Consider the following 27,523-nt stretch of genomic DNA (forward strand, 5'->3'; position numbering starts at 1 on the left):
GTTACAGTTCCATGGAAATCCAGCTCCTTGAACAGCCAAAAAGCTACAGCTGAAGCAGAGTGGGAAACCCAGGTCCCTTTCCTGCAAAGGCCAGACCATTACTCCACACCAAGAGGCATTCCAGGTGCCTCGGGCTTCTCTTTGCCTCCGCCTTCCCTGGTGCACTCTGTGGAATGAAGTGTTTTCAGCTGTGGCTTCAAACAAAAGCCGCCATGTCACAAGTTTTGCCTCAGAGAAAGGTAAAACGAATGACCCACATGAAAAGGCAACAAGGTGTAGGTCTGACACCTGCCGCCTACCCTCCAAAAGTCCGAGGATCCAGGACTAAGTTTACAGCCTCAAAGGCACACACGGATCTCAGGAAGGAGAGGTCAGGTCTGAGCACTGCAGGGAAAAACTCACGGACCAACAGCAACCTCTGCAGAGTCTGTGCCAGGGTGCATCGTTCCAGGACTTTATTCCGAAGCAAGCTCAGGGAAGAGATGGAGGTTTTCTGCACATGCAACTCGCTCCCAAAGGAGCTCCACATGCCCCTCAGGGAGGTCAGGAGCAAGAGAACACCTGTACCTGGCCACCAAAGCAGCAGGCTGGGCCAAGGACAGCACGCCAGACCTGGGAAGAAGACTGTTGCCACACACCCTCCCTCACTGCTCCCCCGGTTTCTCAGTAACTGCTTTCCAATTAACGGAGTAACAAGAAGCAAGAGCAACTTGGCCAACTATTCACACCTAGAAGATGAAGGGCCAAGGTGACTCAATGGCCTGATGATGACAGTGCCTTGTGAGCCAATTGTATTTCAAAGGGTCCAGAGCCACCCAGCAAACATGGCCCCTTCAGAGCAGGACTGGCCGCATGTTCTCAGGAGCTGAGGAAGTCCTGGCTGTGCCCAGTGGACAGCAGGTGTGAAAGCACATGAAAGGACAAGCACACCTATGTCCCCTGACACACAGCTGGCTCCTGAGATGCTGGCCTCAGGCAAGGATGTGCAGCCAAAGGCCACTTCTGGACCACAGAGGCCACACGGACAAGAGAGAAGACCCAGAGCACAGAGCACGCTCGTGGCGACGGCACGGCCATCACAGGGGCTTAACAGGGCCGTACGCTTGTAATACAGTCCCGTGAAGCAGCATTGGCTGTGGAAAACACTGGAGAAGAAACAAGGAATGGGACAATGGGAGAATGCAAGGACAGGAGCCCCCTTCCTGGACACAAAGCAGTGCTGCACGTCCTGGTTCCCTGGTAAGCGAGGGAGAATGGTTCTGGCCAGTGACCTGTGGGAAAAAGTGGCCCTGTCACTTCCTGGGCAGGGCCCTTAGGGACAGGGGTGAGGCCTCCCGGCTCTCTCTTCCCCTGGCACCTGCCCAGCAACCTCCCAGACAGAAGATGCTCATGCTCTGAGTGGGAATGATGGACCGAGCTCCTGCTCGCCCCACAGACAGACCGCTCCGGTGAGACAGCTCACAAGTTTAAGCTGCCAGAACCTGGTCCTCGGTGAACACAGCCACCTTACCTTGCCTCACAGATAAGACAGGTACCCCTGACCCCAAGTTCTTCTTCTTTCATTTGTTGAAACAAGTGTGGAAAGGATGAGCAATAGGGGAGAAAAGTAAGTTGAAGCAAATAGGTCCCAGCTGGGGTTTGGAGGTTTTGTTCATTTGGTCTGGTTCTGGGTTTTTTGTTTGTTTATTTTTTTGAGACAAGATCTTCCTATAGGCCTTGCACTTGTGATCCTCCTGTCTCAGTCTCCCAAGTGCTGCGATCATATGTGTTTGCCACTATGCCTAGCCCTGCTGGAGTTTTTAAATTACAGTTCAGTATTCACGTGAAACGGAGAAACAGGGACTTATCTTGTTAGGAAGATTACTTGCCCAATCCATTAGCATCAGAAGGCAGAAACTGTGAACAGAGTGAACCATGAACCTGGCTATGCCCCAGCATACAGAAAAGCAGCCCACAGTCCTCCCGGTCTGCCTGCTGGGCCCCTTGATCCCACGCCTTGGCCAGGCAGGCTGCTCCACCTCTGTTATTGTTCACAGTGGTGCCCTTGGGCCTGAGACAGAGCCGATGGGAACTAAGCCCTCCCTCTGCCGCCAGATGGGAACTAAACCCTCCCTCTGTCGCCTGGCACGTCTCTTCCTGTCCTAAGGGGAAAGCACAAATCACAGGCTGATGAAAAAAGGGAAGGGAAGGGAAGGGAAAGGAAGGGAAAGGAAGGGACAGAGAAGAGGCTGGCAAACCTGGAGCAACACAGAGGGGAGTCAAAGGACGCCTGACTGTACTGTCTATATGTGGAGAGGAGGCAGTGCGATCTCCCGTCGCCAAGCCAGGGGAGGAAACTGCAGGGTCCTCTTGCCCCCAGCACTCCTTTCTCTGAGATCTGCCAACTCTTCTTCCTGAGCCACCCAAGCACAGAGGCCAGCCTCCTCCCCAGGCAGAAGGGGTCAGAGGGCGGGGCTAAGTGTCCTGCCGTGCAGACCTGCGGAGGGAATGGCCTCATCCTCAGAACTGTTTCCTTACCTGCAAAGTGAGAGTAAAGACCTATCCTTCCTACAGCCATCTCCAGCCCGGGGAAGGGGCCAGGCATCAGTGTGCATGCTCTATAAGCACAGCCCGGGGCACAGATGTCAGCCCACGGAGTGTCTCCCAGGATCACGGGAGGGTAGTGTCTCCAGCTAAAACGGAACCCTTTCTAGCCTTGCTTGGCTCTCCACCAGCACAATCCGAACAACTACCAGGACCCTTACCACCCACCAGGTGAGGAACTGGGCAGACTACACACATTCATGTCCTCAGCAGACAGGGGTCACGGTGACCATTTACAGATGAGGTCAGGAGACAGAACCACTGAGCTGAGCTTGTATAACCAGTAAGCACAGGCAATGGCCACCCCTACACCCAGGTCCCTGTGTTCCAGGATAGGAGCTCCTAAGCACCCAGCTTTCTTCAGGAAGAAGAGGGGCTGGTGGCACAGCTGGGCAGGTACCTTCCTCAAGGTGACAGAGAGCTACAGTGTAGCCCAAGATATGGTCTGAGGGGCTGGTTTCTGCCCACCCACCAGTGCCAGGGGCAAGAGCCTCTGCCAGGGCCTCCTTGGACACACTGGATCCCCAAGTAGCCTTGTCCACAGCTCTAGGAGAAAAAGCGGGGAATTCTGAAATCTCAGCAAGCAGAGCTTTCAACCATAGCTCCATCTGAAAGCCAGTGGTGCAGGCTGAGGAGGGCTCTGCTGCTCACCAGTGGGGCGAGCTCAGCCAGGCCAGGCTGCCTTATACCTCTGAAACCTGAAGGTCCCTGGAACCTGGAAGACAGTTCCTGTTTGGCGTTCAAGGTGGAAGTGCCCCCAAGGCCTGTGGCTGAGGAGGCACTGGAGGGATAGAGGGCAGAGAGGCTGCAGGGTGGGCTGGTGCCTACACAGGGCTTGCTCTGGGCCAGATGCCCTGCTGAGCACTACAAGCACTGTCTGGCTGGATGCTGGAGGGGTGTTGTGGCTCCAGGGTACAGAAAAGGAAACGGCCTCTGCACCCTCACCAGGATAAAGACTACAACCTGTTCCTTCCTATGGCCTAGTGTGGCCCAGCAAGGTACCCAGCTGTGCCATGGACAAGCTTGCACTGCACTGAACTGGTTCTCTGAGGCTAGAGAGACTCATATCTCCCACCCACCCATCCATCCATCTACCCACCCATCCATCCATCTACCCACCCATCCATTCAATATATACCATGCACTTACACAACCACCTCTCCAAACAAATGCTTTCTCCCTCTTGCATGGAGAATACGTGGGCTGGCAGAGATTTGGTACTGCTAGGAAAGGGCAGGTCCAAATGCTCTCTGAGTACAAATTCTCAGCCACTTCCTTCCCTACAGTCACCACCTCACTGGTCTTCAGCACCCTGCTCTCCCCACCACCACCACCCAGGTCAGAAGCCCCATGCTGGGCTGGAGTGCGGGGTGCTCCAAAGGGCCCGCTGGAGAAGCGCCCAGTCAATCAATTCTCCAAGTCCCAAGTGACCCCAGGAATAAATTGCAATATTCTTGGCCTGGCAAAGAAGAAAAATTCAGGAGTCTCTAGACCAAAGACCAAGTAAGGACACTGGAGCCTTCTCAGTTCCAGCCCTTGAACATGTCCTTGTGCAGGATATGCGGCCCTTAGGACTTTGAGGAGGACCAGAGGCTTTCCAGCAGCTAGCAGGCCACAATCCCCCACAGCTCCCACAGCAACTACAGCAGAGGCAGAGGAAGGGGCCATCCCTTGTCCCCCTCAGAGGACTGTGAACATCTGGAGGGACCCTGCCTTTGGGTGTCCACCTAGAGTCAAGCATAACAAGGATCGGACAATCACAGATCAGGACACTTCCAAACCCAAGGCAGTGGACAAAGAGAGGGAACAACTGGCAGTCCCCGAGAGATCGGCTTCCTCAGCACACGTCAACAGTGACATGGACAGGTGAGCCGTGGCGAGGTGTGGGTTTCTCCCTGAGCTCCAGCCAGGTGAACGCAGAGGCAGCCACTGCCCTCCCTGCCTCCCTGCCCTTCCTATGGGGACCTCCCATGAGGTCCTGGATGGAAACTGCCCTCCCAGAGAGCACACTGGCGCTGCCTGAAGCTCTCTGCATCCCCCATCCAAGCGCCGCCTCAGCCTCACACAACCCATATGCTGGCTCGGCAGATGTGGCGAGCAAGGTGATGAACGGGGTGTGTGCACACCCTGCACGGCAGACTAGAGAGCGTGCAGAACATCATGAGGCAGTGTGTGTCCTGCTTGACAGCTCTGAAAACATCACACACACAGCATCAGTAGCCCTGCCTGCTTCCACCCTTTATCTAAGATTCAAATAAAAGGAAGCACTGCTGCTTCACAAATCACCCACAAAAGCTGCTCTTTATTCTGTTCAGGTTTTCTCCTTCCTGGGGCTGTTTTTGTTCCTCTGTTCACCCATTCAGTAACTCTTGTGAGTGACACTGTGCCCTGTGTGTTAGTTGTGGTTAGTTAAGGTGAGGTCAGACTGGAGGAGGGGGCGGCCCTTAATCCAACTTGACTGGTGTCCTTGCCAACAGGGGACAGCTGGACACAGAGCACACACAAGGAGAACACCACGAAGGTAAAGGCGGAAATCAGGGTGACGCATCCACAAATCCAGGAAGGCCAAAGATCGTCAGCAAAGCACCGGCAGAGCAGGCCTGAAACAAATTCTTCCTCGTAGCCTCAGAAGGAAGCAGCACTGCCCACACCTTGACCTCAGACTTCCGTTCTCCTGAACTTCGAGACAATAAATGCATGTCTGCTGTTCAAGGTGCTTCGTGGCACTTTATGACAGCGGCACTGGCAAACAGGAGGCCTCACTAAGGAAGCAATGTCTCAACTAAGATGTAAATGAGCAGGAACCAGAGAGATCTTGGGAGACAATTCTGAGCAAAGAGAAGAGCAAGGGCAGTGGGTGTGGGTCTCAACAGCAACAGCAGCAGCAGCAGCAGCAGCAGCAGCAGCAGCAGCAGCAAGGCCAGTGTAGGGTGGAGGCAGGGGACAAGGAGCCTGCTATGCAGAACCTGCAAGGGCATGACTGGAAGCTGGTGTCCCAGCATGGTGGAAAGCCCCTGAGGACTCTAGCAGGAGAGCTGGGGCTCTCAGTTCCCTCTAAAGAGACCACTCCATTAAATAAGCTAACACACGTGAGGAGCCATGACCTTGCTTTGTACAAGGAAGCACGTAATCCATGGCAGCTGTCATTTTTATGGCTCCATGGAACATGAGGCTGGGATAAGAACTTTAAATACCGTAATGCTTTGAAGAGAGCAGCGGGCTGTGGCTTCGGGTGCCGGCACTGACCCACCGTATAACCCAAGATCATCATCTTCCCTGTCTGAAGCCCAGGATCTCAGCTTTAAAATGTGAATCCCGGGGCTGGGGATTTAGCTCAGCGGCAAAGCACCTGCCTGGCAAGCGCAAGGTCATGAGTTCGGTTCCCGATACCGGAGAAAAACCAAAAAAAAAAAAAAGACACAAAAAAATAAAATGTGAATCCCAGTCTATAATGAGGCTTCAAGAGCCAGTGGTAGGATAACAGCTGTTTACCCCCAAATGATCCCACTTCTCCACCCAAACCTTCTCCCTTTTCCCCTGCCCTGGCTGAGGCCCAGGATATTTTTTGCACTAACAAGGGAAAACACATCTCAGTGTCTGAATGTTTCCTTTATCTCCATCCACCTCCCAGAAAGGCAACTGGTAGCGCCTGCTACAAGTGGCTAAGAATTCTCCAAGCCCAAAATACTCCGTGTGCATCCTCTTCGACAATAAGGTAGGAAAACTTGAGTCAAATTTCCACGAAGTCTGCACGGATTCTTTTTTAAGCCTGAAGCTATGTTCTTTCTATATTCATTTCCTCCCAATCCAAAACAGCATCCCTTGAGACAATTTCCAACCTAGAACTTGATATAATATTAATGAAAGAGTATTACCAAAAACTGTTCTTTAAACATTCCATGAAAAAGAGGAGTTTGGTATTCAGAATAATTTGTGAAGACACCAGGTTGCGCAGGTCTCCCCGCAGGACCTTGCAGCTACTTTATTACACCCATGTGTCTTGGAGACAAGCAATGCTGAAACCCTTCTTTGCTTACTTGGGAGAATTCCCAATGACAAAGCCAGGATTTAGAGATCCAACCAAACCACATCTGAACCCCACCCACAATAGGAGGAGGTCCCCATGGGTCAGGCACGTGCCATGCTGGGAGACAGCTTGATGCCCTTGAATACCTTCCAATTAGCCACATCCTGGAGGACTTGTGTCAACCTGGCTCTAGCGGTGTCTTCGCAAGTCTCTAAGACTCATGATGGGACAGTGCTATCCTGCAGACTCTAACGCACTCTATGGCTCTGAACAGCTGCTTTAACCAAAGTTCAGGGTATCGGAGAACAAGGCCAGCACAGATCGAGTACCACGTGAAGCCAGCCACTCTCTCTTGAGGGGTGAGCCTGGAGCCTATGGCCAAGGCCCAAGGAGGTATCATCTCCCTAGACAGCACCCATGAGCCATTTCTGAGAAGGCCTGGCTGCAGAGGTGCCCCGAGGAGACTTGGGAAAGCAGACATGCACAGACCCTGCATGGGCACAAGGAAGGTGCAGACCTGGGGCTTTCCGGGTCTACAGCTGAAATCTGTGCAAAGATTCCAGGTTCTGCGCAGAGGCCCAAAACAATGCGTCACTTGTTATCACTGCAATCCTAGGGGCAAGTGGAGGACCCTGGGTCATTTCACCAAACCTCAGTGGAGCAGGGATAAGGTCACAGAAGGTTTCCTACAAGGGCTCATGACAAGTCAACTGTGCTAGCACCACTGTGCCCTGAAGCAACTCCAAAGAAAAAGCCACTGAACTGGTGAGCTTCAGCTTCCTCAACTGTGAAAAGGAGAAGAGAAGCTGTCTCGAGTGGCAGGGTTACCTCTGGGCACCTTGGGGACAGTTCCTCATCAGAGCAGACACTGCTTCCAAGGCCCACAGCAGCTAGCTCCCTCTAGCAGTCCCAAGCATGGCCAGGTCTGCAGAGGAAAGTGCTCAGTAATAAGCACATAGTGGCCTCAGGGGTGTGAGGGCCGGTGCAGGATGGTCACAGGAGTTGGAGGGGGGCATGGTGGGTTAGGTGGGGGCTTCTGCCTGAAAAACCTGAATGTGAGCTATGTCACAGACAAGGCCACATCAGAACCAGTTCACCAACCACAGGAGAGGCCCAGGTCTAAAGGACAGGCATCTGAGGGCAGGGAGTGAGCTGCTGGGAGAGAGGAAGAGAGGAGGCGGGCTGTCAGGCAGCACAGACAGGAGGGTGATGGGGTTGGGAAACAAACAGCCTGCATGGCTGGGAATTGGTGGGGGGGCCACAGACTGGGGAGGGCATATACAGGACCTATTCCAGTCAAGGGGTAGGGTGCAGCCCTGGAAGGGAGCCTTGTTCTAAAATCAGGAACAGGAGGGAAAGAGCTCTGATGCTGAGGCCCTGGGCCCCCATCCAAATGTGAGTCCCCAAAGCAGTCTAACACCTGCCTGTGGAGCCCACCTAACTCCTGGCCCGACATCTCCCTCCCTTGCTCTCCTTCAGCGTCTTGCCCAAATCACACAGCACATGCAGTAACCAGGGGTTCCTATGGCAACTACCCTCTCTGCCCCAGCAGCAGGAAGACTCTGGAAAGCCACACACAGGGCCAAAGCCACTGTGTTCCCTGGGATGCAGGGAGGACCCTGAGTTTCTTGATTGTGACTGAGAAAATTCTCCTTTGTGTTGGGGATCCTGCAGTCATCCTCAGAGAGTGACCCAAGTTCCTCTGGCCAGCTCTTACTTGCAACCTCCTTAGGAGGCCCCCACCCAGGAATGGAAACAGAGGCGGGCTCTGTCTCAGCTGTCCAACCAGGGTAGCACATCTGCCTGCTGTGCTTCCCTGCAGGGCAAGGCCTGACACCTGTGTGCTCCTTGGGACCTGGCATATCCTGTAGGAAGTGAGGAATGTCTATGGCTAGCTGAGTGGGCACAAAAGGACCCATCATGGAGGGTCAAATGAGAAACCAAGAAGGGATCCACAGCAGTGGACATACTGGGGTCAGGCAGATGGACAAGTCATGTCCTCAGCAGAGACCGCTAGCATGGCTCCAGCACACTCTGGCAGGTGGGGCGTGCCAGGGTGGGGCCTGCACCCTGTGCATACCTTCACTGCTAGGGCCCAGTGCCTCACGGCTCCCTCCACCCTCACAGCCTGGCAAAAGAAAAAAGAGGTTCCTCCAGAATGGCTCACGGGTGTGGCAAGGACACAATGGCAGGCTGAGTCCACTCAGAGGTGGCGGGTGAGCTGAGCCTTGAAGGGTGTGAGCCACCTCCTCCAACACCATGCATGGGCACAACTGCACAAATCCACAGGGAATCCTAAGTAACCAGTTCAGACTAAACACTGGAAAGTCTGTATACGGAAGTCAGGGTCAACAAATGGCCAAGGAGGGTCAACAAATGGCCAAGAAGGCAGTGTCGCCTAGGAAACAGGAAGAGAAACTGGGGCTGTGGAACCCCGTGTGGCTGCTCCCAGCTCTGGGGAATGGAAAGCAGAGGTCTACAGGGCACCCTCCGTGGGATCCAGGGTGGCAATGGTGAACACCCATGGGACCAGGGTGGCAATGGTCAAGCACAGCTGACCAGTGTCCAGCACCTAGTAGCAGAAGTACATCCACCTACCTAGGTCAAAGGACACAGCAGAGGCAAGATCCAACAGACCCCGGGAGGCCTGAAGCCAGAGCCTTGCCTTCAATTACCGGCCCTGTCACTTCCTCCCAGAAATCAGCAGACTTGGACCCTTCAGAGGTCAGTACCCTGTTCAGGGCCCAACCAGCGCTCCATGGCGATCTGAGGCCCAGAGCTGCAGGTGGGGGTCCTGGACACACCTGAAAGGCCAGCAGGAAGGGGGTACACTGGCCAGTGTCCACCTCATCCCAGTTTGACTCAGCTACCTGGATGTCTAAATGGACGTTTTCTTCTTGTTCCTCACAAGCGTCCTTTGATGGGCTGATACAGTAGTGGAGGAGGGTGTTCACCAAGCCCCAGACTACTCCGTAAAGAGCTGCAAGCAGTCACCAGGCTATCAGTTTCCCAAGAGGGACCTGTGATGGGCTGTCCCAAGAGGTGAGGGGAGCAGACAGCACAAGACAACCTGCACCGTCCTCCCGCAATGGCCACTTGCTACTCCAGGAGGCCAGGACAGTGTGGTGAAATGAACCGCCCAGAGGGCCCGCGGTGTGGCCACAATGGCCAGCCCCTCTGAGACAGTGTGAGAACTGCAGGGGACTCACCGAAGTTCAAGGTAAAACCAAAGACATAGGGAGAACAATCGGAAACGTGCCTCAGGCACCGGACCTTCCAGGCTCCTTTCATGTACTCTGATGGAACCAACAATTAACACAACGTGACTTCCTCTGCGAGCTGGCAGGAGCACACGCCCATGTGGCCCTGGAGACTTGCCATCCACTGGCGGTGCCCCCGCCACCACCCCGAAGGCCCACCAGCCTTTCGAAGCCCCACACAGCTCATGACTGATCAGGCTCAGCGCCCAGGTGGGCGGGCAGACGGAGGGCTCTCCCCGGAACACTGCCCCGATTCTCTCCACTCTGGCATCATTACCAACAACCTGCCGCCTTCTCTCTCACTTAACTCAACACCACAGGCCAGGCAAGGTGTGGGGTGGGGGCAGGATGAGAGGAGATGCTAAGAAGAATCTCCCAGAGCCGAGCAAGGAGGGGCTAAAAGACATTGGTACCTCCTAAGGCAAAAGGGGCCGTGAGGGATCAGGAGTTGCTGCTCACAGCTGGCAGCTACCAAAGGCAGGAGCCCCAGACCACGGTACCTCACAAGTACTTATTGGGGTACCAGGAAAAGCCACAACACTTCCTGCCCGAGATTCCCTGGCAGCCCCCCCACTGCCACCCTTCAGCTTTGCTATGGGGCAGTGGACACTCCCCCACACACCTGTCAGGGCTCTGTTCTCAGAAGAACCTACACCAGGTGGCTGGATGTGGGGGTACCTGGAAGCCTGTTCCCCTGCTCCCTGGATAGCTCAGGGGTGCCCAGCTCCAATCCCTGTGGGCTGCACAGGAACCCCCTGAGCCATAGCAAATGTCCCTGTCAACCCTGACCCCAGGACAAAGCCTTTTAATGCCCTTTGCACAGTGAACTGGACAACGTGGACAGGAAGGACAGAAAAGACCAGCACTTCCTAACCTAAGGCATCAGGTCCCACCTGCGTGCCTAGGAGGAGGTGGTGGTAATATGTGTATGTGTACGTATACCTGTTTTTCAAACTCACACTGGCCTCTAAAGAAAATCCAGAGCTTACTAAGAATTATTAAAAGCATTTCAAGAACCATGCAGGGTGGGTCTCATTGTCAGAAGGAAATAGCAATGTTGGCTGAAAGCAAGCGAAACTTCAGGAACTGGTTCCAGGCCTTCGCAGCTTGACCTCAGAGCACCCGTGCTACCCACTCAGGCAGCCACCAGCAGGTTTCCACTTCACACGGAGCCCACAGCCAGGCCAGGTCTCTAAAACACCTATCGGGAGGGCACAGGGCAGATGTTCAAACCCGGCATCCAGACAAACGTGAGTGGGAGAGCGCAAGACAGAGCAAAGCCACTAGGTGCCCCCCGCACTGCCTTTGTCACCTTGAGGTCAGACACAGAGCCTCCTGCCAGACAGCCAGGAAGATTCCAGATGTGGCTACAAAGGAATACAGCTTTTAAAAATATTGTGGTTTTTCTCCCTGATCAAATTAATATATGCTCACTGTAAGAGTATTTAAATTCCCAGTTACTTACTCATTTCCATCAAATTCTAATTTGATCTCAGAGATTACACTTTGTTATACAACCCTCCAATTTTTAAATACAGAAATTTACCCTATATTGGAATTATACTTCACAAACAAATTTGGATCTTATTTTTAATTAACATTAATTAATTCATGATCCTATCCCTATGACATTCATCTAGAGAACTGTCACTAAAAGGTGAATAAAGCATAATTTATTGAACCAACTCACCATCGAACATCTGGTTGCTTTTAACTGTACAACTATGAATAATATTCTTGCTTTGAAATGAAAAGAGAGCAGAGTAAGAGTGTAAAAGTGGAGAAGCATTCTGCAGACAAAGGAGCAAGCTCCAGGCAACTATGGAAACACTGCACCCCTGGCAAAGGGCACTTCCTGGGTATGCCAGAAACCAAGATGCTCAGACGACTACTCCTAAAACTTGAGATCTACTTCTTGCTCAATTTTTCTCTGAATTGAGCATCTAAAGATGTCCTCCGAGTTCCAGAGTAAATTCCCTGAGTCACCCCATTGATCTGTGCCCCCTCCTGTGGCTTCTCTGACACTCAGCTCTCACAGGGCACTGCCACGCTTGAGCACAACCCCCCTCGTAAGTGAAGCCAGGATCCTGTCACACCTGCCCCCTCCACTCTGGCGTCCCACCTCCTTGTTGTGCAGAGACTGCTACTCGTGCCTCTCCCCTAAACCCTGAGGAGTTGTTACTGATCCACTTTAACCTTAAGCCCCCATCCCCATCTGAGCCCCTGGAGGCTGTGTTTCCTTAAAAAGTGAACGTGCTTGGTATCAGCACCAGGCTCTGCAATCTCAGATCCACTGCTTTCAGAGCTGGGCCATCTCTGAACCTGTGCTCCCTCACCACCAAATGGGGAGAGGGGAGAGGAGCATGGCCACCTCACAGGGTGGCAGAGAAGCCGAAGCCCTTGAATCTATGTCCCCTAGTGGGACACCAAGGTGGATCACACCTGAGTGAGCCCTGAGTAAGGATAGACAGGAGGGAAGTGCCCTCACTTCAGGGTCACTCCAGGAATTCTCATCTACCCTCGTCGCTCCCCGACGGCCACCAGAGCAGGAAACCCTGGGTGAGGTCAGCGTACACGTGCAGGCCCCGCATCTTCCACCCTGGGAGGCACCTTACCACCAGCTCAGGGTACTGGGAGACGCACAGTGCAAGTCTATGAATTCAGGCAATATCTTATTCTTTTTAGGTTAAATTGCCTTCGTTTTAAACACTTTATCTTCATACAGTTCAGCACCTTTATGTTCCACTCTTTGGGAGGAGAATATAGGGGATTCATGCCCACCCAACAAACCCGGGAGCTGACAGCCTACAAGGTCTAGTGTAAGGGTCAACACGACGCGCCTGGGTCACGGACTCTGGCTTCACGAAGCAGAGTTTGCTTCCCCTTGTGAAAGCGGGAACTGGGCTCAGGGTCCTGCTGAGGTACAAGGGCAAGGCAGGGCAGGACAGAGGACCTGCACAAGTCCCACCACTGCTGGAACGGGTTCCAGGTCCCTGACCCCAGCACACAGTGCTCTGCCCAGGTACCCCACGTACATGGCAGACACCAAATACTGAAGTCCTCCCCAGATGCTGTGTTCATACCCCAGGCCTCTACCTGCAGTTCCTCCCCTTCATCTACCTGCTGAGCTCTCAGCATGCTCCCCCCCTCCCCCCTCGGGAAGCCACCCGGCACTCCCCGAGCAGGAAGTGGCTCTGTGCCCGCCCTGGATGACTGCCATTTTCACTCCCTGTGACTGTCACCCTCTGAAGCTACGGGAAACAGCCAAACTTGGAGGTGAGAGAACTGGGTGTTACATCCTGGCCCCAGAGGCTGGCTAGCAGGCCTTCGGGAGGGGCGAACCTCTGAACCTCACCAAGGCCAACTCTCCTCACCTGGAAAGAACGAAGAGTCAGACCCACTCCACATAGTTCAGTGTGGAGACAGGGAGTTAAGAACCTGGCGCATGAGCTAGAGGGCTCTGGGCAGAAGCTCTAGGAGACCACTGTCTGGGCCAAGCCATGCAGCCTTGCAAGGAGGGAGCTGACCTTGCACAACTGCCCTGCACCTCAACCAGGCCAAGTCAGTGCGCCGCTTTGCTACCAGTGCCAGCACGCAGTGCTCAGTGGGCTCCACACAGCTGCCTTTACTGCAGGGCGGGCTCTGTCCTCAAAGGCTTACTCCTCACAAAGGCAGAGCCCTCGGGCGCTGGTGTCACTTACATTTCACTGTGAGTGCACGGAATGGAGCAATCATCTCCCCGAGCAGAGTCCACGTTCTCTCATCACACAGTAATGTGTTACCCAACCTCAAACACAAACTCCCTCCTCCAAGTCTTTTGTCCTACAAAGCACCCTGTAAATGCCTCTTCCTCCAAGAAGTTCTCCTTGAGCCTTCCCTGAAGGCAGAAGCAAAGACCCTTCTCTCCCTCCTGGTGCTGCCTGGGCATTCTCCCTGCTTTAGCATGGACTACTCTGAGACCCAGAAGCCAGTGGGTTCTCGGATGTGAGTACCAGAACCACCCGAGGCTGGCCCAAGCAGCAAAAGGGCTGCGAAAGGTCACTGTGCAGCTCAGAAAATGTGGGAAGCCAGGAGAGCCCCACTCAGAACCAGGCCCTGCAACACAGGCCCAGAGGCGCATGGAGGGGCCTGGGCACACATGCTCATTGTCCCATCTGGCACCTGCCTCTGTCACACAGCCACCATGACCAGTGCCTGGCCAGTCGTGCACAGTGAGGAAGAGCCAGACCTTTTGTGTCCAGCCTCCAAGACTTAAAGGATAAGAGCCTCAGATAAACTGGGAGAGGGGTCACATACTGGGAACCCCCAAAACACAGCAAAGTATGATGGTTCCCGCTGATCCCTCTAACTGTAACATCCTAATAGCAAGGACCCCACCTCACCCAGCCCCCATGGTGTCAGATGCCACAGGCCACAGCAGGGACACCTCACATACACCTGCCCCGTGCCTGCACCACGCTGGGCCCTCACAGACTCACACACGCCTCACCCCTCAGAACACCCACCGCAGCAGTGCAGTTAGTCATTCATTTCACTTAAGGAAATTAACATTCTAGAGTATAAATAAATGTTCTGGATGTCATAGTAACAAATCCAAGGTTCAAACACAGGTGGAGCAAACTGAGACACATTGTCTTTACTCTGCTACCGTGCTGGCCCTGTGAGGGCTCAGTTGATGGATGACACCTACTTTCTGTTCACCAGGGCTAAGCACAAACATGGTCCCTTTCTTCTCAGTCAATCAGCTTCAATGCCAGTGGAAAGCAGAAGGCAAGCAGGGATGAAGACTGCCCAAGCCTGCATGCTTCTGAGGCTCCTGTAGAAAACACTTAACACATGTATGGGTCACCCCACAGATAAGTCTTTTCTTTGGGGCTATTTCCAGCAGGAAATCCCATACACACCCAGCAATCAGGGCAAACAGGGCAAGCCTGGATCCAGAGCAGCCCCTCCTGCTCGGTCCCACCTGGCAGAAGCATGCACCCCAGCATGGGTAGCCTCAGCCTGGCTGGGAGGAGGCTAATTCTCATGCATGGCTTGATAAAAACCTAATCACCACAGCCTGTGAACTCCTACGCTTAGGAGCCAGAGCCAGGCACCTGCTACGGGTAGCACACCTAGGTTCCAGAGGCCATGCCCAAGCCACAAGCTGTCTGGGACCTTGGAAGCAGGGCTGGTATCTTGCCTGGGGCCTATGGGGAGCTCCGTCATTGCCTTTCCATACCTCCTGGCACCTTCCTGATGACCCCAATGTATACCCTGCCACAGTCCTGGCTTCAACTTTGTTCCAGAGACATTTATGGCCTGAAAGTCCACTAGTCCATATAGCATCTCCACCCTGTGCTCGGCATTAAGATTTGGACCTTCCATTATGGTTTGGACCTAAAAGGTCCCCCAAACGCCATGTGCTAGGGACTTAGTTGCCAGCTGATGATGGGCTTTTTGGAAGGTGACTGGATCATGAAGGTGCCAACTTCCCCAGTGACTGATCTACTAATAGATTCATTATTTGATAGCATTATTTCCAGGGAAGGGGAAATTAGGAGGTAAGGCCTACAGGTCATAGAGGCGTAACTGTGGAGCCTAATTCATATTCATTCTCCACCCCCACCCCTCCTTTCTGGCCTTCGTGAGGTGAGCACCTTTCTTCTGCCACACTCTTCTGCCATGCTGTTCTGCCTCACCCATGGGCCCAAAGCAATGAAGCCAGCTGCCCATAAACTGAAACCTCAAGACCATAAGCCAAAATAAAATTTTACTTAAGTTGTTTCTTGGGTATTTTGTCACAGCAACGCAGAGCTGACTAACACAATTCCAGAGTCCTCGATTCCAACCATTCTTCACCCCGTGAATGACTAACCCCTCACCCTTCTCCGTGTCTGTCTATCACTCATGGCTTCAGAGCCAGAGGCTGTAGGGGATTCTGATGAGGGCAGGAGCCTAGGAGCAGATGAACACCACAGACGGAAATGCCCACAGAGCAAACATCAGCCATGAGGCTGACTGGTGTGGGGAAGAGGGGATGGGAGGACTTTGTGCACCTGGTTAAACTCCTGGCAACCAATTCAAAGAGAACAATGGAAAAATCCTATGTGGACCAAACAAGACACATGTGGGCCCTGACACAGCTTAATCACCAGTTCGTGATCTGGTCCAACCCCTCGTGTGCAGACCTGGAAGCTGAGGCCCAGCCAAAAGGAAGGAGACCATGACCAAGGTCAAGCTGGTAATTATTGAAAAACTCCAGCATAAAAATTAACCCACAGCCTAGGCCAGGGCTAATTAGACGCAGCAGCCGCCTGCTTAGCTGCATAGTGTGCTGCTAAGTGACCGCATGAGGCTTGGCAGTGTGGGAATCCAGGGCTGCATCATCAGGGACCAGAAATGAACCACAGGGTCTGCAGATAAAGGACTGAGAACTACATGGCACCATTCAGGTGGAGTAACTGACCAGTACTGTGGCTGCCCATCACCCACCTGTTCCAGGGACCACAGATCTTGACAGAGAAGAAGGACCACTGCCCAGGGAACACCAGCTCTGCAGGGTGGGAAGGGGGTGCAGCCTGTCTTTGGCCCACCCAGAAGAGCCATCTCTAGTAAGTATCAGAGCGGTTAAGGAGGAAGAAGCAAGAAAATCCACTGGCACTGTGACCAACTGGGTGCAGGTCCCAGGGCCAGGCACAGTCAGGTCACAGGAAAGGGGCACTTAGGCATCAGATCTATCGTAAAGAGCTAGAACCCTAACTTCACAGCCCTGATGTATGGCTCTTAGTCTGGGCTGAAAGTCAGTGTTTAAACCTCAAGTTAGAGGATGATTCACCGGGAACCACACTCCCCTCACCTGCACACAGACAGGCTTGAGATCAAAGCAAACCTCCAAACTTCTGAGGCTCCTCTCAGGAGTAGGCAGTCATCTCTCTAGGCAAACTTCAGGCCTCTCTGCACTGGCCAGTCAACAGCCATCAGCCTCCCAGAGCAGGGTCTTGCTATATAGTTTAGCCTGGTCTTGAGCTCATTATGTAGCCCAGGCTGGCCTCAAACTCATGGCTATCCTCCTGCCTGGGATTACAGAGTGAGGCCTTTTAATTCAACTCCCCTCATGATGGCAAAGAGTGCTGCTGCAGAAGGAGGCCGGAAGCATGCCATGCCTGCCCCACAGCTAGGCTCTGCCACGACTCACCAAATGAGGCAGAGGCTGGTGGAAGGGGATGGGGGCCAGCCTGGAACACACTTCAGCACTTAAAAACCAGTTAGACTGAGGCAGGCAGATGCCAAGTTCAAACTCAGCCCAAGCAATTTAGCAAGATCCAGTCTCAAAAGGAAAATAAAAAGGCCTGGGGATATAGTTCAAGGACAAGTCCCTGGGTTCAATCCCCAGTACCAGGAAAAAACAAACAAACAAAGACCTAGAGACCCTGGTTTGCATATAATCAGAGGACTGATGAAAAAGGACCAGTAAATTCAGCTATATTCTCTAGTTTGGATTTGTCTGCTATTTCAGCGTGGATTTCAGAATCCAATCATTAGCCTGGGCAAAATCCAATCTGCTCTGAGTGAAAACTGTCAAAATACCCTTCCTGAAAATATTCTCTTCACCCACTCACAAACTATCCATGGTTCCCTACTGCCCCTAAGTGAGGACCTACATTCCCCCGGCTTCTGCTATTTGTCTGCTATTTCAGCGTGGATTTCAGAATCCAATCATTAGCCTGGGCAAAATCCAATCTGCTCTGAGTGAAAACTGTCAAAATACCCTTCCTGAAAATATTCTCTTCACCCACTCACAAACTATCCATGGTTCCCTACTGCCCCTAAGTGAGGACCTACATTCCCCCGGCTTCCTTCCAAACCCAGGCTTCACTGCCTCCCAAAGCAGCTCACAGCTCCGGTCAGACCAGTCTGCAGCTAGTCCATGAACCCAGCCCCAAGCCTTGGCAGTGCATAAACCCCTCTGCCCCCACCCCACCCCACTACTGGGCTCTGCTTCTGCAAACGTCCCCATGTGGTCTGAAGCAACCACACTCCCTGTCTGCGCTCCCAAGCCACCCATACACTCAAACTGAGACTTTCTTGCGGTTCTGGGCTAGGGGTCTCCGACATACACAAACCTGCTTGCAGGAACTGGCTGAGGGGCTCACAACCACTAAGCAGACTGTGGGCTACTCCCATTTCTATTTTGTACGGGAAACTGAGGCTCAGAGATATGCTACTAATTCAGGGCTCGCTATGGTGGCACCAGGGTCTGCATGGGGTCTGCCTAGCTCAGGTGTCCTCTCCCACATGGCCTCCCTCATGTTATAGATAAAAGGAAACCATGAGCCATGTCATAAAGGAGATAAGAGCAGCATTCAGGGAGTGGTGAACATTCAGGATGCATTTCAGTGCTCAGATTGCTCAGACTGTTCTGTTCCAGGACCTTTGCAGAAGGCTAAGTAGGCAGGAGAAAAAAAACCCAGCAAACAAAAACATCTCCAAATGAGTGATCAACTGGAAAGAAACGGGTAGGAACAGGGAATTAGTATTTTTCCATTTCCCTTTGGACTGAACATACCAATCTTCTCCTGCCCCATGACATTATTTTTGCCTCCCACGGCAGTTGAAAAACTTGTCAATAAATAAGAGCAGCAAATGGATAGTTCATTATCTTCCAAGCTCCGTGACTATGTAACCTACCCAGGCTGCATCCCATCAGCACGCTACTCGGATGGGTGTGGCTGCAGGGGCACCTAGCATCATGGCGGGGCTGAGTCCACACCTCGAGCTGCAAGCCAGACAACAGCAGAAGCCTCTTGGCTCTCCCTCTCCATCTAGGTCCCACCTGTCTCAGTCCCTTTCCCCAAAGTCAAAGGATGGTGGTGGGGAAAAGGGGGCTAAGAGAGAAGAGCAGACCACTGGGCCACTCACCAAGTCACTCACTGAAAAGCTGGGCCCTCAAGCCACTCTGGTGCTGGTGAACCCCTGCTACCAACACTGCGCCTGCCAGCCCTGCATTCAGGGCCTTCCCATAGTTGAGTCCCTTGGAGAACCTTCTCCAAGGCCAAGTTAAGTCCACATTAAGTCCAGGGGGTTACGCAGCCTCACTGTTGTGTGGGCATGTGGCTCGGGTCTGGCCAATCAGAGAATCACATCACCCAGCCCAAGGGACCGGTGAATGGGTTGATCTGTGGCCTGCAACAAGACAGGCTGAAGTCCTCACCACCCACTACCTGCAAATGTAACTGCATTTGGAAGCAGGGTCTTTGCAGATGTAATCACGTTAAAGTGAGATCACGAAGGTGGGCCCTCACAGGTGTCCTTCATGCAAAGGACCCTGGCCAGAAGATGGCCATGTAGAGATGGAGGCAGAGAGGACAATGATGCTACCATGGGCCACGAACACCTGTGACCATTAGAAGCTGGAGGTGAGGAAGGACCCCACATACACCCTGGCATATGCACCGGAAGGATCAGAGGGAGCACAACCCTCTCCACATCCTGATTTCAAACTCCTATTCCCCAGAGTTGAGAATACATTTTCATTCTTTCAAACCACCCACGTTGTGGCACCTTGTTACAGCAGCCCTGGGACGTGAATATACTGCAGGACCAGATTGGGCGGCACTGGCCAGCACCAACCAGCCCTGGGACTCTTGTTCGACACCTGCCTCTTATGGGAGCTGCTGAGCTGAGGGCACAGCATGGCTGGCAACCAACTTTTCCTGACCTGGCCAGGTCCCACCATGAATGAAAAAGTATTTCCAATAAGACAAATCTGAATCTTCCATGGCCTGAAACCTGCCAACCAATCTCTCGACCTTTTGAGACATGTGTGCCAATAAATTCCACTTACTGACATTTCTTTATGTTTTCTCACACAGAAAAGCTGATGCTGATAACTTCAAGTTTTTATGTTTTTTCATACACAGGGTATAATTCGTTCTTTAACATATTTCTGAACACATGATGTCCAGTAGCCACCTCACTGGGCACCTAAGCGTCCAGCTTGCATGACAGTAATAACACTCAGAGCTGGTATGTTTTGGTCAGCACCTTCACCTTCAAAGTTGTGTTTCAATAATGGCTGGGATCCTTATCCCAAAGATAGGTTTCATTTTTTCATAACAACAATGAAAACTAAATAGTTCCATCAAGCTCAGAATCATGAGTAGAAGTGTGTTTGATTTTAAAGGCTGATTAAAAACAGTTTGAAGAGAGATGTCTGAACAGCTTGATGTCAGCAAGAACCCAGGTTCTGGGGCTGGGGATTTATTTAGCTCAGCGGCAAAGCGCCTGCCTGGCAAGTGTAAGGTCGTGAGTTTGGTTCCCGGTACCGGAGAAAAACCAAAAAAAAAAAAAAAAAAAAAAAAAACAGAACCCAGGTTCTTCAAGTTTCTGTTCTGCCACACTTACCTCGGTTCCTTCTGTTCTTGTGCCTGTCACCTTATGGTCACAAGATGGCTGCCTCAGCTCCACATACCCCCACAGGGTATCTGGAAGGCAGGAAGCAGGGAAAAGCCCTAAACAGCTATCTTTTCATAAAAGAAGGAAACACTCTTTGCCCTTACTTCCCACTGGTTGCAAACGTACAAAACGAATGCCCTTAGCTGCAAGGGAGGCTAGAATGAGAGTGTCTGGCAAAAGAGCTGTGTTCCATGACACACCTAGACCAATCCCAACGCGACCAAAGCAAACAGGACCGTGTGGAAGATGGACAGCACACATGCCAAGAAGGCAACTTAGCAGATATTAAAGAATACGAGTCCTTTCCCCCTTAAAAGCCCTAATAAACCACTTCTGTGGCTTCTAGATTGGCCCTGAGCGAAAAGCAAGAAGTTCACAAGCATCCTTCCTGGGGGCTTCCTGCGTGTCAGGTTCTCTGCTAGGTGCTGCGGTGGAGCCCGGAAGAGCCCACGGCTCGGGGGAGAGAGTAGAGGCACAGGCAGGCTTCAGACCACAGAGCCGAAAGAGGGAATGCCAGAAGCTGGCACAGACAGCCCTGCAGGAGCCCAGGGACCAGCGGCATCAAGAAACACTTCTGCTGGGAAGTGACATCTGATGGGGTCTGAAGGACAGAAGCAGTCTGCCAAGGTAGGCCGCGCACAGCATAGCGGGGGCACAGAGACAGCGCGGCTCAGGGCTTGCTGGGGAGCAGCGTGAGGTGAGGCTGACAGATGGTGGGGCTGAACTGGCAAGGGCCTCATGCAGTCCTCTCTGGAGCTCATACTTTCCCTCCAGACTGGGAAAAGCAGGGCAGGGTGCTGGCCTGACAGTGACCAGCGTGCCCCCCGGTGGGGCCGGGCTGAGGAGGTGAGCCCAGCAGGGCCTGGGGCGTCTGTGGTGGAGGCTGGAGGTCAGAATGAGTAAGGGAACATCCAGGGCGAGAACCAGATGAATGAGCTATGAAAATGCGGGCCCAGGTACCTGCCCTGGCTGCTTGGGGAGGACATGGAGTCGGGGCTTCATGAGGACTCAAGGGAAGCAGCTGCTCAGTGGGGGAGGTAAGAGTCACGCTACAGGGCACAGCCACTCTAGGCCATAGCACGCCAAAACACGCAGGCCTTCTGGGGGCAGGTGGAGCTAACAAGCCCTCATGCCGGGGAGGGCAACTCCTGCCCGGCTGTACCCAGCCACAAAAGACTTTGAGAGAGGAGCCTTCCTGGGACAAAGCAAAGGCCAAGGGGCAGCAAGCTGGAGGAAGTGCGCTCACTGCCTTAAATAGAAGCAAAGCTGCGCCGGTGGAGAGAGAGCGTTTACAGGAGGAGGATGGGCTGCCCTTAAAGAAAGCCCAGTGGTTATGCTGGCTCTGCTGGCTCTGCTCCTAGCCTTGAAACAGCAACTAGGCTTCCGGAGGTCCCTCATCTCTGAGGCAGCACTTTCTACTCAGCTTGCCCTCTAGAACACCGGGTACAGTCCTGAGCACGGAAGCCCTATTGCCACCCAGCAAAAACAAGCAAAAATGAACCAAGTACCACACACCACGAAGGCTCCCAAGAGCCCCTGGGCTAGCCACTGCTGTCCTGTTCACAGCAAAAGAGGAACAACAGCTGAACCTCAGGCTCAGGGGGTCACAAGCAGACAAACAGCACAGCTGGCCTTCAAATGCATCCCCACCATGTGGCTAGGTCCTGCCTTGGCTTCTGCGTGCCTCCTTTTATGTCACTTCTGCCTCTGTTATTCCCTTCAGCCAACCAGAAAGATGGCAAGTCCAAGTCCCAGAAGTCCAGGGGTTTGGCAAGACTCTTACAAATCATGATCAGATGGGGAATGGTTACAGATCCAGAGAGTCGAGTCACCAGACCCCACTGCAGACCTACCAGGACCTTTGGTCACCAGGAAGGGGCACACCTGCATTCTTGGGAGGAAGTGAGTCATTTGCCCCATCAGCAGAGCTAAGCCCAGCAGTACCTGCTTAGGAGATTAAAATGCTTCCTCTCAGATAGGAGTGCCCCAAAGGTGCTAAAACACTGGAATCTCCCGAGGGCTGAGACATGGCAGTGATACTCAATATTGTGTCCATTCTGATGGACAACAAGCCATCAATCCATCACCCACCAATGGCCCTACGCTAGCTCTCAGGGCCTGACACCAACCATCGCTAGTCACCTGGGGACAGCACTCTGCACCCACAGGACCTTATCTCCCCAGACACGGGGGAGCTGAACATCCCAGGACTCCGGCCCCCGAGGCAGCCCAACTCCACTCCCTTAGCAAACATTTTTCAAGCTCTGACCACAGAGTGTTTCCTGACAAGAAGTCTGATATGGAAACCCCAGATCAAAAACAATTCTTAGGATGAGGGGAGCCCATAGTGAATAGAGGTAAAAATTCCATCCCTCTCCAAAAGCAGGTACCCTCAAGGAGCCCTTAGGTACCTTGCTGAGCCAAGGCTGAAAAACATTACTCTGTCCCTGGCTGCTAACCCTAATTCAAGGAGGCTGGAAGCACCTGTGACTACACATCCCTCAGCACAATTTTCCCATCCACCAGCAAGCTGAACAACCCCCAATCTCTGTCACTGTCACAGCTAGGGGTGGTGCTTCTACACCTTTGGGCAGAGACATGTCAAAAACCACAATGCCTGTTTGAAGAAATCTGTTACACAAAATCCTAGCACATTCCACTCCAGAGAGGGCCAGCCTCTTCTGTCTTCTGTGTTCAGGTGCATGCGTGGAAGAGCACGCACCCCAGCAAGGGGTACCACGGGGATGGGCTGACAGCACAGAAAGCACACAGCACTAGTGCAAGCCCCAGTTCTGCCCAAGAGCTCTGTGACCCTGGGCAAGTTAATTAACCTTTCTGAATTTCAGTTTCCACAACTGAAATTGGTAGCATAATTCATCATCCCTAAGCCAAAGGTAGCATAATTCATCATCCCTACTTCTTCTAACACTGGCTTTAGATTTACATGAGGGATTTTTTTTTTCAAGTGCTTTATAAACCACTCCCAAATGTTAGCTATATTTACAATAATTTTATAGCTGGGCTCCTAAGCAGCCAAGCAGAGCAGGTTTGGTTCTGATCAAGGTCTTTCATGACAGATGCCAGGCACCCAGGGTAGCCTGGGCTGAAGAATGTGCTGCTTCTGTCACAAGGATCACTACCCCTGGGTTCTACAGAAGGTCCAAGCCTCCACATCAGGCCCTAGCTGACAGCAGGGGTAGGGGCTGTGCTGGTTTAGGCTGTCCTTATCCTGGAGGCCTGTCTGTCCTGGCGGGAGGGACCAAGGGATCCCTGACGAGATCACAGACTGCCTGAGAGGGAGTCAGTGCGCTGGAAATCCACCCTCAAGTCTCACCTGGCCCCCTGGCTCACTCTGCACTCACTATAATATTTTCCTGCGCCACCACCCTTCTCACAATCCAGGTCGCCAGGGAGCTGGTGGCATAGAAAATGGCCCTGATCTCCCCATCAAGCTTCAGTCCTAAGAGCAGGCGATGCAAACTCCCAGACACCCAGAGGGCTTGAAAGCCCATGTGCCCCGCATCACTGTTCTCCACCACTGTTTAACACCAGTGGTATTCAGAGAGAGGCACTCAGGCCAGGGCGTCAGTATCACCTGGAAATGCGCAGAGATCAAACTCTCAGCCCCTCACACCTGCCAGTCCACAGACTCAGCGTGGGTCCAGCCGCCATTCAGTCTAAGAGCCAAGGCTCCAATCCAGAGATTCGCCTTCCTGCTGTATTGCAATCAGAATCCCCTGGAAACTTCAGGGTACCCCAGTGTTCAGGACCCACTCCAGAAATCCACAGTTAATTGGTACCATCCCATCAGTTTATCTGTTTATTTCTTTGTTTGTTTGCTTTGCCATGCTGGGGATCAAACCCAAAGTCTTGTACACACTAGACAAGTGCTTTAGTGCTAAGCTACATCCCCAGCCCCCATTAGTACTTCTTTAAAAGAACTTTGAAAAGTGTAAGTGGAAGCCGGGCATGGTGGCGCACGCCTGTATTCCCAGCACTCGGGAGGCTGAGGCAGGAGGATCCTTGCAAGTTCAAGGCCAGCCTGGGCTACAAAGTGAGCTCAAGGCCAGCCTGAACTGAACGTGAAAGCCTGTCTCAGAAAGACTAAAAAAAAAACAGGTGGAGCACAGAGGATTAAGGCCGGTGAGACTGTGCTTAATGATACCACCAGGGTAGATGCATGTCATTATACCTTTGTCCAGGTATACAGAATGGACAAGGTCAAGAGGGAACCCTAATTTAAACTACGGACTTCGGGTGGTGATGATACATTCACGCGGGCGGATCAACTATAGTACGTGTACCACTCTGGAGGGAGATGTTGATAATGGGGGTCTACGCACAAGGGGGCACAGGGTTATACAGGAACTATAGGTCCCTTCTGCTCAATCTTGCTGTGAGCCAAAAACTGCTCTAAAAATGAGTTCTATTTTTTAAAAACTCTCCCAGGTGACTGTGGTTCCAGTGGTCTATGGAGTCCAAGCTGATGCTCAGGAGTAGACAGGACAGAGAAAACAAGTAAAACCTCCAGAGGTCAAGTCAACAGAGAAAACTCCAGGATAACCAAAGAAGGGAAGATATGGTAAGGAAGGAAGCAAAAAGCAAGGGCACAAAATGACCTCCTAGTGCCAAGGTTCCCAACAATTCATCATCCCAGCCCTACTTCTAACATACCCCGTTCCCACATGGCCTTAACCTCCTCTGGCATGCAGTAGGTCATGCCAGCCTGGGACTTATCGGAAGTGAGCCCCCAGACTCAACTGCTCAGTGCAGATAGTAAAGCATTCACACATCAAGAAATCTCGACACCGCTCTTCCTTTTGCAAAAGGGCACAAGCCTACCCCAACGAGGCAGCAGGCATGCACGACAAAGGACAGTTGCCCCTTTTATCCCTAACGCAGAAAGGGCACCTGACCTCTTTCCCAGCGGCTGGTGTGGAGGTTCACAGTCTCTCCTGGCTAACTCAGGCAGCACAAGGGGAATCCGAAGGGTTGCTGAGAGGAAGGGAGAACAGAAAATCCTTGGCCCGTGTTATGCTATCTTGGGTTTGTAGCTGTGTTCCCAGGACTGGAAGTGAGCGGAAATTTTCTGTAACCTAGTGTGCTCAGGAAGGGCTATCTAGGATGGGCTAGAGCCCAAGAGGGAGTCACTCCTGTTTGATAGAAAAGACAGAAATTATGTTTCCCACACACTCACCCACTTGGAGTCACCAGAATCCCCACTTCCTAGCAAGTGAACCTGAGCCAGTCCCCACGTGTACCTGCTTTGATCTCAGTGTCCCCAAGGCTGGCATATGGGGCTGTAGCCCATAGCTCCACTATACCTAAGAGCCCATTCTAGAACCTTCCATGTGGTCTGGGAGCACGGACTGTCCTTTAGCATCTCAGACCCCAGCATCACCCTGGCAACAGACCACAAACACAGGGAGACCAGGCTTCAGTGCCATAAACAACCCTGACAGATTCAATAAACATAAATGTACTACAGCAATTTGTGGGGAATTTATGAGAAATTAAAAATTCAACTTGAACAATAAACAACTCGTTTCAGAATTTACCCCACTTAAAGTTAAATAAACTTCATGCGAGCATTTTTGGAGCATGACGCGGTGAGGCTAAAAACGGGCCTTGCCAGGAATGCTTCCTGAGCCTTCAGAGCTGGCACCACCGGGGACAAGATGTCACACACCCATGTCACAGGGCACTTGGCAGCGTACAAAGTGCCTGCACCTCCACCTGTGCCCATTAGCTGGTCTTGCAAGCACCACCCAGGCAATGGCGGGCAAGGATAAGGAGATGATTGACAAAAGCTTCGCGATCAACTTGCCTGAAATGCAGTGGCTGTTTCAAGTCCACAAAGCTGGTGAAGGTAAGAGGCAGGATCCAAGGCAAGTTCAACGAGGTCAGCCTGACTCCAAATCCCCCATGCACACACATGTAGCCATGTGTGCCTTTGCTATACACAAAAATACTGCACCTGAGTGAGGTCAGATGTGGAGAGCTGGCTGAACTTACTCAGAATCTGTCCTACTGAAAGATCATCCAACGGTCTTGTTTCCAACAGGTTACCAAATGCTCAACCCTGTGAGAGCTCAGACCCCTCCACTGTGCAGTATGAACTCAGTGTTGGCAAGGTGAAAGGCCAAGAAAGGAGGAGCAGACAGAAAGAGGGCAGTGGAGAGATCTCCTGTCCCTGCTCTCAGAAGAGTCAGATGAGACCCAAGAGATCCCGTCCATCATCACTTCACAGAAAAAGACCCAGAGCCCAGCCCATGCTGCACAAGGCGGCAGGAGGAAGAGGCAGAGCCAGCAGGAAGCTGGGTCCCCTACAGACCCAGACCACAGCCTTCAGGACCAGCAGCCTTAGCTTAATGCTCTCTCCTATGGGTGAGCACCACAGTTCCAGGGCATGCCCAACAGGGGCTGTCCTGGCCATTCGCCCTAGGCTTGGTGGCTTCAGGCACCTTGTTGAGGAGAAAAAAAGATCATGACATGAGATTCTAGTGGCACGACAAGTTACTTGTCTCTTAAGTGACCACCTACCAGCAAGTGGCAGAGAATCCCTAGCTCAGACCATGTCAAGCTGGCAGGACCCCTTCCCAGCTCCTGGAGACACAGGCAGGCAGACAGGAGTCCACCCTTTCCCCAACTCTTCTAATGCAGCTCTATGATTCTTATCTCCCCAAGCTTCCAGTACAGACGAAGTCAGAGACTTGATCATCCCAGTATCTCCACAGGGAACTGCCACTGGGACCTGGGAGAATATGTGGCAATGGAAGGAATGAAGGGACTGGCCCAGATACGGGCCCACCTGGCGAGTCTGATGGCTCCTCAAAGGATTAATCACAAGCAACCAAATGACAGAAAATGGGTCCATGGGACAACAGCCACAGAAGAGCATTTGGAAGAGCCAGACAGGAACCTGGATGGAGCTGGAGTGGCCATACTGGGTCCCCTCCTTACAGAGAACACGAGGTGCACTGCTGCCTGGCTCTGAGTTCCATAGCATCAAAAGGCAGGGTGCAGAGGACCTGGTCACTGCCTATTTACGCCACGCCCTGCTCCAGGCTTGGGAGGCTGACCTTGCAGAGAGCATCACTCAGGACCCAGGGTTTTCAGTTGCATGGAGCCAACAGGAGGTACTGGCAGGAGATTTGGAAGGAAGAGAGAGGACTGGGGTCTTTATTCTCCTCTCCCCTGTTTCAATCACACA

At 52.6% G+C, this 27,523-nt stretch overlaps 1 protein-coding gene across 3 annotated transcripts in view; it reads right to left on the minus strand.

Annotated features, from left to right (window-relative positions):
* Nucleotides 1–27,523, minus strand: part of Itpk1 (inositol-tetrakisphosphate 1-kinase) — a 149,739-nt gene that overhangs the window by 67,053 nt on the left and 55,163 nt on the right. The window contains exon 1 of one of the 3 annotated variants that reach the window (XM_013517237.1): nucleotides 25,572–25,650. The exons of the other annotated variants lie outside the window; for them this stretch is intronic. Coding sequence (XP_013372691.1) covers nucleotides 25,572–25,604 — 33 coding nt within the window. The 5' untranslated portion in view covers nucleotides 25,605–25,650. Of the gene's footprint in view, nucleotides 1–25,571; nucleotides 25,651–27,523 lie in introns of those variants that run through there. 3 annotated transcript variants of the gene reach the window in all.

The sequence above is a fragment of the Chinchilla lanigera genome, unplaced genomic scaffold, assembly GCF_000276665.1.
Source record: "Chinchilla lanigera isolate Chin_1 unplaced genomic scaffold, ChiLan1.0 scaffold00037, whole genome shotgun sequence".
Lineage (NCBI taxonomy): Eukaryota > Metazoa > Chordata > Mammalia > Rodentia > Chinchillidae > Chinchilla > Chinchilla lanigera.